Source organism: Aedes aegypti, chromosome 1, assembly GCF_002204515.2.
Source record: "Aedes aegypti strain LVP_AGWG chromosome 1, AaegL5.0 Primary Assembly, whole genome shotgun sequence".
NCBI classification, from domain to species: Eukaryota; Metazoa; Arthropoda; class Insecta; order Diptera; family Culicidae; genus Aedes; species Aedes aegypti.
In genome coordinates, this window is record NC_035107.1 from 136,890,332 (window position 1) to 136,901,175 (window position 10,844).

Sequence of the window (10,844 nt, forward strand, 5' to 3'; positions counted from 1 at the left end):
TTAAGTAAGTGAAGTGGTGTTAAGTAAGTTAAGTGGTGTTAAGTTAACATACAAAAGTGTTTTGTCCATATCTCTCTAATTACACGTTTAATTGAAACCCTCTATGGCGCATTCTTACCTCTTCAATATTTTTTCCAAAAAAACCCCTTTTTTTAACTTTGTATAACACTCTGTAACCAAACTTTTACACAATGACTTGAAAGACTGTTTCGATGATTTTAAAAAGCATTCAGATTTTTCCGCCAAAATTATAATTTTATAATTTTGGTCAATGCAATGCTGGTACATGGCTGGGCATGGCGTACCATTGGTGCATCGCGTACCTGAAGGAATAAAAAAGACTCCTCTGTGCGGTCCTTAGCCTGTCGCGCAGCAACTCCTATCCATACCTCCTCGCGGTACTGGCCGGGGTATGAGTAACCTTATGGATGATCGGGTAACCAACCCCGGTGGGAGTTCTGGTCGTATGCCGACAAAGAAGGGGGGGTTGCTTTGCTTTTGCTCCTGCAAACCTTGAGCGTCTGTTCTCCATGTCAGAGGCGGCTGACCATCGTCCGGGTGCCAGAGAAGTACTCTAAGCTAAACTGTGCACTATGGCCCTCCGAATATTTAGGGGGAATGGTCCTCCGGAAATCTAGGGGTTTGGTGTCAGGCCCTGCAAGCCTGAGGCTCAAAGGCCGGTTCTTCAACTTCAGCTTAATAAACGTGTGCAGCTCTCACTCCGGAAGCACTGATGATCATAAAGGTGCTTTTTACGCGCAGTTCGAACGCAAGTACGACAGCTGCCCAAGCCACGATGTCAAAATCATCATAGGAGATCTAAACGCTCAGGTTGGCCAGGAGGAGGAATTCAGACAGACTATTGGAAAGTTCAGCGCCCACCGGCTGACGATCGAAAACAGCCTACGACTAATTGATTTCGCCGCCTCCAAGAATAGCACCTACTTCCAGAACACCCTACCATACCGATACACCTGGGATCACTTCAGCAGGCAGAATCACAAATCAACCACGTTCTGATTGATGGACGGCACTTCTCCGGCATTATCGACGTCAGAATCTATCGTAGCGCTAACATCGACTCTGACCACTTTCTGATGATGGTCAAACTGCGCCCAAAACTCTCCGTCGTTAACAACGCACGGTACCGACGACTGCTTCGGTACGACCTAGAGCGGCTTAAGCAACCGGATGTCACGGCTGCATAAGCACGGCACGTCAAGGTTGTATTACTGGAAGAGGGTGAGCTGGATGAAGCCCCTCTTGAGGACTGCTGCAGAACAGTGAAAGTAGCCATCAACGATGCAGCTGAGAGCAACGTTGGGTACGTGGGACGGAGTCGACGGAATGATTGGTTCGACGAGGAATGTAGGCAGATTCTGGAGGAGAAGAATGCAGCGCGGGCAGTCATGCTGCAGATAGGGATCCGGCAGAACGTGGAACGTTATAGACGGAAAAGGCAACAACAGACACGCCTCTTTCAGGGGAAAACACGCCGCCTGGAGGAGATGGAGTGCGAGGAGATGGAACAGCTGTGCCGGTCTCCTCAAGAAACACGAAGCTTAACGCATCCCCCAAGGGCTTTGTGCCGCGAGCCGAGATGTGCAGGGACAAGGATAGGAGTATTTAAACAGACGAGCGTGAGGTGATCGAAAGATGGAAGCAGCACTTTGACGAACACATGAGTGGCACAGAGAGCACAGGCAATGGATATCAGGACAACGGAGGAAATGCCTTCGTCAGTACTGCGGAAGATGGAAACTAAGCAGCCCCCACTTTGAAGGAGGTTAAGGATGCCATTCACCAGCTCAAGAACAATAAAGCTGCTGGTAAGGATGGTATCGGAGCTCAACTCATAAAGATGGGCCCGCAGAGGCTGGCCATTTGTCTGCACCGGCTGATAGGCACAATGTGGGGAACATAACAGCTACCGGAGGAGTGGAAGGAAGGGGTTATATGGTCCATCTACATAAAAGGCGGCAAGTTAAATGATCGATCGAGCGATCACCATTCTAAATGCAGCCTACAAAGTATTATTCCAGACCATCTCCCATCGTCTGTGCCCTGTAGTAAACGAGCTCGTGGGAAGTTATCAAGCCGGCTTTGTTAACGGCCGTTCGACAACGGTCAAGATCATTACTGTACGGCAAATCCTCAAAAAATGTCGTAAATATTAGGTCCCAACGCATCACTTTTTCATCGAATTCAAGGTGGCATACGACAGTATCGACCGCATAAAGCTATGGAAAATCGTGGACGAGAACAGCTCTCCCGGGAAGCTCGCGAGACTGATAAGAGCGACGATTGAAGGTGTGCAAAATTGTGTGAAGGTTTCAGGCTAACACTCCAGTTCGTTTCGATCCCGCCTGGGACTACGGCAAGGTGATGGACTTTCGTGCCTGTTGTTCAATATTGCGCTAGAAGGTGTTATGTGGAGAGCCGGGGTACGATTTTTACGAGATCCAGTCAATTTGTTTGCTTCGCGGATGATATGGACATCGTCGGCCGAACATTTGAAAAGGTGGCAGACCTGTACACCCGCCTGAAACGCGAGGCAGCAAAAGTTGGCCTGGTGGTGAATGCGGCCAAGACAAAGTACATGCTAGCTGGTGGGGCCGAGCGCGACAGGGCTCGCCTAGGTAGCAGTGTTACGATAGACGGGGATACGTTCGAGGTGGTCGACGAGTTCGTCTACCTTGTATTTTTGATGATGGCTGACAATAACGTTAGCCGTGAAATACGGAGGCGCATCATCAGTGGAAGTCGGGCCTACTATGGCCTCCACAAGAAGCTGCGGTCAAAAAAGATTCACCCCCGCACCAAATGTACCATGTACAAAACGCTCATAAGGCCGGTAGTCCTCTACGGGCATGAAACGTGGACGATGCTCGAAGCGGACCTACAAGCACTTGAAGTCTTCAAACGTCGGGTGCTTAGGACGATCTTTGGCAGTGTGCAGGAAAACGGTGTGTGGCGGCGAAGGATGAACCACGAGCTCTACGGCGAACCCAGTATCCAGAATGTGGCCAAAGCTGGGAGGATGGGCAGGGCATGTTGCAAGAATGCCAAACAGCAACCCTGCAAAGATGGTGTTCGCTTCGGATCCAGTTGGTATAAGAAGGCGTGGAGCGCAGCGAGCTAGGTGTGCGAATAAGTGCGCACCGATTTAGCGAGTGTGGGGCAGACAATTGATTAAAAAAAAACTCCTCATGGTTTTGACTCTTGTATACCTAAAAATGCAAGGGTATTCGTAATTTGGCGACTCTCATCAGAATTCAATGTGGTTGGCCAATTTAAGAACCCATGTTAAGAATGTGGCTGAAATTGGTTCTGGTAGCCTATAATAACCAACGCGTTTTTCAATGTCAAAATAAGGTTTATGCTCAGTTCTGACATTTTTCACCCATTATATGGATTGAAAGCTTTCATTAAGCGTACTTGCAGTACGTGCGGGATTTTTCATATATTTTTTCAAAATATTCTCTCAGGCTGGCCAAAACCGGTGCTTTTATCCTATATGAATTCACGAAGTAATGAAAAAGCTGGAAAACTGACTGAAATAATCGGCATAATAACTCCTTAGGAAGTTTCGTAGAGGTTCCTGGAAAACCCTACAAGGAATTTCTTGAAACCCTCTGGAATAAACCTGTAGGAATTTTTGGAAGATTTTCTTGAGCAACTACTGGAAATAATGTATGCAAAGCTGGAATTGGAGTATAAATCCCTATGGGAAATCTTGGAACTGTATTTTGCAAAATTTCCAGGGCAATCTCTGTGCAAATTCCTGGTAAGTTGTTTCGTATCGGAGTTCACTACAAGGAGAAGGAAAATAGTGACTTCAGAGACCATTTTTATTAAAAAAGAAACATAAGAGACCTGCCATTGCATTACAATTAAAACTAGGTCTCTTAAAACAGACCTGCTACTAGCCCCGGGAAGTTGGTGAATTTAGGACCCCATTTCAAACATTGCGGAGCACGTGTTTGTCTCAAGCACCAAATACCACTATTTACTTTATTAATGTTACTGAATCCATTGACGTTCTCAAAAATATTATGACGCGTCTCATTTTTGCGATATTAGTTGTTGAAATTGCAAAATTTGATTATTTCAGCCAACTTACATGCAACTTTGCTAGCTTGTGTGACAGCTTGTATTTGCTTGATTTGCGACAAAATTCAAACTTTATGTGTAGGGTCGATGTACCAATAGCCGCATAGCTTTTAGCTTAGCTTAGCTTAGCTTAGACTGACTACACATATCAATGGTTGCTATTCCGTGATTGACCGAAGTCAGTGAAAATGCACAAAGAATCAACTAGAAGTTCGGCTGGGATTGGCCATAATCTTCTTCAGCGTGCATAATTCAGTGCCTCTATTTATACAGGGTCAATAACGGCGCCGGCCACGTCCTTGCAGTCAGGTGGGATTGGAGGAAGGAATGTTAGTGTGTAACCTTTGCTATATGGAGACCGTGTTTACCTCTGCATCTCCACAAAGGTTACTGGGAGGGATGTTTGTTAATGGGGAGGATCGTTGGGTCACAGGATTCACTTTGATAAGCGATTAGACCATGATAAATTATTTGACGCGAGCTAAGGATCGAACACTACCAACCTGCTTCGCGAACCGCGCCACTAATAAATCATGCCACGCGAGCGACGCGCGACACGATTGATCCTGCGACGCGAGCAAAGGATCAAGCACAACTAACCTGCTTCGCGATCCGCGACACTAATAAATCATGCCACGCGAGCGACGCGCGACACGATTGATCCTGCTCACATCACCCGCCCCCGCAGGAGCAAGTGACGCGAGCAAAGGATCAAACACTACTAACCTGCTTCGCGATCCGCGACACTAATAAATCATGCCACGCGAGCGACGCGCGACACGATTGATCCTGCTCACATCACCCGCCCCCGCAGGAGCAAGCGACGCGAGCAAAGGATCAAACACAACTAACCTGCTTCGCGAACCGCGCCACTAATAGATCATGCCACGCGAGCGACGCGCGACACGATTGATCCTGCGACGCGAGCAAAGGATCAAGCACAACTAACCTGCTTCGCGATCCGCGACACTAATAAATCATGCCACGCGAGCGACGCGCGACACGATTGATCCTGCTCACATCACCCGCCCCCGCAGGAGCAAGCGACGCGAGCAAAGGATCAAACACTACTAACCTGCTTCGCGATCCGCGCCACTAATAAATCATGCCACGCGAGCGACGCGCGACACGATTGATCCTGCTCACATCACCCGCCCCCGCAGGAGCAAGCGACGCGAGCAAAGGATCAAACACTACTAACCTGCTTCGCGATCCGCGCCACTAATAAATCATGCCACGCGAGCGACGCGCGACACGATTGATCCTGCTCACATCACCCGCCCCCGCAGGAGCAAGCGACGCGAGCAAAGGATCAAACACTACTAACCTGCTTCGCGAACCGCGCCACTAATAGATCATGCCACGCGAGCGACGCGCGACACGATTGATCCTGCTCACATCACCCGCCCCCGCAGGAGCAAGTGACGCGAGCAAAGGATCAAACACTACTAACCTGCTTCGCGATCCGCGACACTAATAAATCATGCCACGCGAGCGACGCGCGACACGATTGATCCTGCTCACATCACCCGCCCCCGCAGGAGCAAGCGACGCGAGCAAAGGATCAAACACTACTAACCTGCTTCGCGAACCGCGCCACTAATAGATCATGCCACGCGAGCGACGCGCGACACGATTGATCCTGCGACGCGAGCAAAGGATCAAGCACAACTAACCTGCTTCGCGATCCGCGACACTAATAAATCATGCCACGCGAGCGACGCGCGACACGATTGATCCTGCTCACATCACCCGCCCCCGCAGGAGCAAGCGACGCGAGCAAAGGATCAAACACTACTAACCTGCTTCGCGATCCGCGCCACTAATAAATCATGCCACGCGAGCGACGCGCGACACGATTGATCCTGCTCACATCACCCGCCCCCGCAGGAGCAAGCGACGCGAGCAAAGGATCAAGCACAACTCTGTACCAATAGCCGCATAGCTAAGAACAAAAATTCGTATAAAATCAAAAAATTACGCTAGCGTCATTATTTTTACATCATCTGACAGCTTTTTATCTTAGTTTTTTTTGGGAAAAATATGAAACTACGAAAACTCATATGTTTGCATTCATTATCGCGTGTGCCACTAAAGGTATACATGTGCCTATAGTAGCACTATTTCTAATTTCTGTTCATATAGTAGAACTAGCAACTCGGCGTTGGCAAAATACTGATCAAAAACGTGTTTTTTTGAACTTCTATATTTTTCCTACAAAGTGTGGTTCAAAAGCTTTCGTTTGATGTAAAAAAAGTTCTTAATTCATTAATTATTTCGAATAATAAAAAATAGTTTCTCTAAGTAGTGCTACTATAGGATCAATAGGATTACTAAAGGCGCAAGGGAGCTCATATTTTAAGCAAAACTAATTATTTCGATCATTTTTTGAACAAAATCAAGCTGTGTATCAATGGTACTTAGATAAATAGCTCCTGACCTTCGTGTCAAAACATGTTTTTTGCAAAACGGCCGTAAAAAGCCACTAGTGCGACTATAGGGGACTGTCCACTAAGGGAACACCGACCCTATACCAATACTAATCAACAAAGATCGAAACTTTTCGATGCTCAAAAGCTATTTTATATGGTTCTAAAATTACTGTATTTTGTCATTAAAAAAAGAATTTTGTATGGAGACTGCAAGCATGTTGAAAAAATCGATTCATTCGGAATGTTATCGTGTAATGGTTCAACCAAATTATATCTGAAATGAAAATTAAAGTCTTGTTTTGTATACTTGATGGATTCATAAATCATAAAAAAGTTCGATAAATCATACTTGTAAACATTAGTAAAATCAGTATTTTATACAACTTTGGTTGTGACGCGCTGAAACATTTCTGAAACCGGCTTCAGATTCAGCGACCTCAAATCTACTAGACACATTATTTAAAGCTTGAAATTCGCAAAATTGTCATTTTTATTACGCTGCGCTGTTTCATTGAAAGTCAGTTTCCAATTTTAGGGTTCAAAAAATTTAACCATTGACATATAAACTTATCCGGTTTTTTTTTATTTTCAACCATCCATTCTGCAGGTAAAGGAAGACTGGAAGTTCGTGGCCATGGTGCTGGACCGGTTGTTCCTGTGGATTTTCACCATAGCGGTAGTGTTCGGGACGGCCGGAATCATCCTGCAGGCGCCCACCCTCTACGACACCCGAGTGCCGATCGATATCAAGATGTCGGAGATTGCAACAACGACTGCGAAACCGTACATTGCCAAACCTGTGTTATAATCAAGAAACACGCCATCCGGCGCCACTTCCCGGCAGCAGTTTCCGTCTTCGTTATCATGGACCGAACGCACCGTGGCAGGAAAGCGCCCCTTCCGTTTCCGATTCCACTGTTTCGTTTGCTAGAGAAAAGATTTAATTCCCGGCGGAACCACAACGTCTATATCAAAGTTGAAGCTGCACGTCGACAGAAATATAAAGCATCGCTGTACTTAGTAGGACAAAGAGATCCAACCACGTGGCAGGCGCTGGAGAGAAAGTTTATAAAGAATTTTTTAATTCCTCTCAAGTGGTTCCATGACGGGTGCAAAACGTGCGAAAAGGGCACCGAACGAGTGGGAATAAAGGGAGAGAAGTCTTGTTTTTGTTGTTTATTAAGAGGACTGAACTGTTTAAAATTTTATTAATGTTTTAAACTTGAGGTAGAGATTTTTCGAGCGACTAATTGAGATCGTCTAGATTTTTTTCTATTCGCGCGAAGCAAAGAAGAAAACTTAGAAAAAAGTTAAAATGTTGTATTTAGGTCATTGTTGAGAAGAGAACAAATTGTTGTCATCGTAGCGGACAAGTCGTAGCGTCTTCGGAGGAAATGATCGAAAAGGGAGTGATGAGAGCTTTATAAGGGATCATCCAAAAATGACGTCCATCATTAGGGGGAGGGGGGGTCTACGAAAGTGTGACAGTACGTGTAGAAGGTATTGGAAAAAGCGTGACAGAGGGGGGAGGGGGGGTCTAGAAATCTCAAAAAACGATGGACGTCATATTTGAATCGTCTCTAATTATGATTTGTTCATACCATACCAAAGGTTTCAAGTCTGTCATTTTGGTATACTTTTCCTGTTCCTATTTTGAGATCAGTAAAAATGCTCAAATAAAAATAGCCTGTCAATTTTATGTGGGTAATCAAAAAACAATCATTTTTCGTAATTTAAATTATTTTTTTATTTTTATTAAAACTACGTAGTGATATAAATGGCTCAAGTTTTATTTCGTCATTATCATCGCGTCTAATCTGAGTGATGTGCCATAAGTAGGTAATTCAAACTCGCAAACATATCCTTCCTTTTTTTATTCGTGCTTATGTCATCATTATTTTGCTTTACATCAATTATCTTAATAAAGCCTCGCCAACAATATTTCGCCAATTCACTCGGTTTATGGCCGCTTCTCTCCATCCTCGACTGTGACCCACGCTCTCCAGGTCCTGGTGCACTTGGTCAATCCATCAAGCTCGCTGCGCCCCACGCCTTCTTGTTCCGACCGGATTCGTAGCGCACACCATCTTTACAGGGTTGTTGTCCGGCATTCTTGCAACATGCCCTGCCCAGCGTATCCTTCCAGTTTTAGCTTCCTTCACGATACTGGGTTCGCCGTAGAATTGAGCGAGCTTGTGGTTCATCCCTCGCCGCCACACGCCGTTCTTCTGCACGCCGCCGAAGATCGTCCTTAGCTCTCGGCGTTCGAAAACCCCAAGAGCTTGCAAGTCCTCTTCGAGCATAGTCCACGTCTCATACCCATAGAGAACTACCGGTCTTATGAGCGTTTTGAACATCGTGGTGCGGGGGTGAATCTTTCTTGACCGCAGTTTCTTCTGGAGCCCATAGTAGGCACGACTTCCGTTGATGATGCGCCTTCGTATTTCCCGATTAACGAACTCGTCCACCACCTTGAAGGTATCCCCGTCTATCGTGACACTGCTTCCTAGGCGGGCCCTGTCGCGCTCAGCTCCGCCAACCAGCATGTACTTTGTTTTCGAATTCACCATTAGCCCGACTCTTGTAGCTTCGCGTTTGAGGCGGGTGAACAAATCTGCCACCGTTTCAAATTTTCTCCCTATAATATCCATGTCCTCCGCGATGCAGACAAATTGTCCGGATCTCGTAAAAATCGTGCCTCGACTGTTAAGCTCGGCTCTCCGCATTACACCTTCTAGCGCAATATTGAACAGAATACACGAAAGTCCATCGCCCTGTCGTAGTCCCTGCCGAGACTCAAACGAACTGAAGTGTCCGCCCGAGATCTTCACGCAGTTTTGTACACCGTCCAACGTTGCTCTGATCAATCTAGTGAGCTCCCCAGGAAAACTGTTCTCGTCCATGATTTTCCATAGATCTACGTGGTCGATACTGTCGTATGCCTCCTTGAAATCGATGAACAGGGACCTGGTACTCACGGCATTTCTGGAGGATTTACCGCACGGAAAAGATCTGGTCCGTTGTCGAGTAGCCGTCGATGAAACCTGCTTGATAACTTCCCACGAACTCGTTTGCTATAAGTGGTAGACAACGGAAGAGAATCTGGGATAGCACTTTGTAGGCGGCGTTTAGGATAGTGATTGCACGATAATTTTCACACTCCAGTTCGTCGCCTTTTTTGTAGATAGGTCATATAACGCCTTGCTTCCACTTCTCCGGTAGGTGTTCCGTTTCCCAGATTCTGACTATCAGTCGATGCAGACAAGCGGCCAACCTGTCCGGGCCCATCTTGATGAGTTCGGCTCCGATACTATCCTTGCCAGCGGCCTTGTTGTTCTTGAGCTGTTGAATGGCATCCTTAACTTCCCCCATCGTGGGAGCTGGTTGGTTTCCGCTATCCGCTGTGCTGACGTAGCCATCGCCTTCTCTGTCCTGACATTCTGTGCCTGCGCCATTCAGGTGTTCATCGTAGTGCTGTTTTCACCTTTCGATCACCTCGCGTCCGTCCGTCAAGATGCTCCCATCCTTATCCCAGCACATTTCAGCTCGTGGCACGAAGCCTTTGCGGGATGTGTTGAGCTTCTGATCTTGCTTCTGATAGAACTTCCGCGTTTCTTGAGAACGGTACAGCAACTCCATCTCTTGGCATTCCACCTCTTCCAGGCGGCGCTTTTTATTCCGGAGTAGGCTGGTTTGCTGTTTCCGCTTCAGTCTGTATCGTTCCACGTTTTGTCGCGTACCATGCTGTAGCATTGCAGCCCGCGCTGTATTCTTCTCCTCTAATACCTCCTGGCACTTTTCGTCGAACCAATAGTTTCTTGAGCTCCGTTCCACATATCCGACAATGCTTTCGGCAGCGTCGTTAATGGCTGCTTTGAATGGCCTCCAGCAGTCCTCAAGAGGGGCCCTATCGAGCTCGCCCTCATTCGGCAACGCTGCCTCAAGATGCTGTGCGTACGCATTGGCAACATCCGGTTGTTTCAGTCGCACTAGATTGTACCGAGGCGGGCGTCGGTACCGTACATCGTTGATGACGGATAGTTTTGGGCGCAGTTTCACCATCACCAGGTAGTGGTCGGAGTCAATGTTAGCGCCACGATAGGTCCTGACGTCCGTTATGTCAGAGAAGTGCCGTCCATCGATCAAAACGTGGTCGATTTAAGATTCTGTCTGCTGTGGTGATCTCCAGGTGTACTGATACGGGAGGCTGTGCTGGAAATAGGTGCTACGAATGGCCATATACTTGGAGGTGGCAAAATCTATCAGTAACGTAGGCCGTTCTCGTTAGTCAGCCGGTGG

General features: G+C 47.0%; 1 protein-coding gene across 1 annotated transcript in view; it reads left to right on the forward strand.

Moving 5' to 3' along the window:
- LOC5564067 (acetylcholine receptor subunit alpha-like) overlaps window positions 1-7,388 on the forward strand; it is a 698,646-nt gene extending 691,258 nt beyond the window's left edge. Inside the window, exon 11 of the mRNA XM_021848318.1 lies at window positions 7,153-7,388. Within this exon, the coding sequence (XP_021704010.1) occupies window positions 7,153-7,353 (201 nt within the window). The 3' untranslated portion in view covers window positions 7,354-7,388. The remainder of the gene's footprint in view (window positions 1-7,152) is intronic.
- The last annotated feature ends 3,456 nt before the right edge of the window (window positions 7,389-10,844 follow it).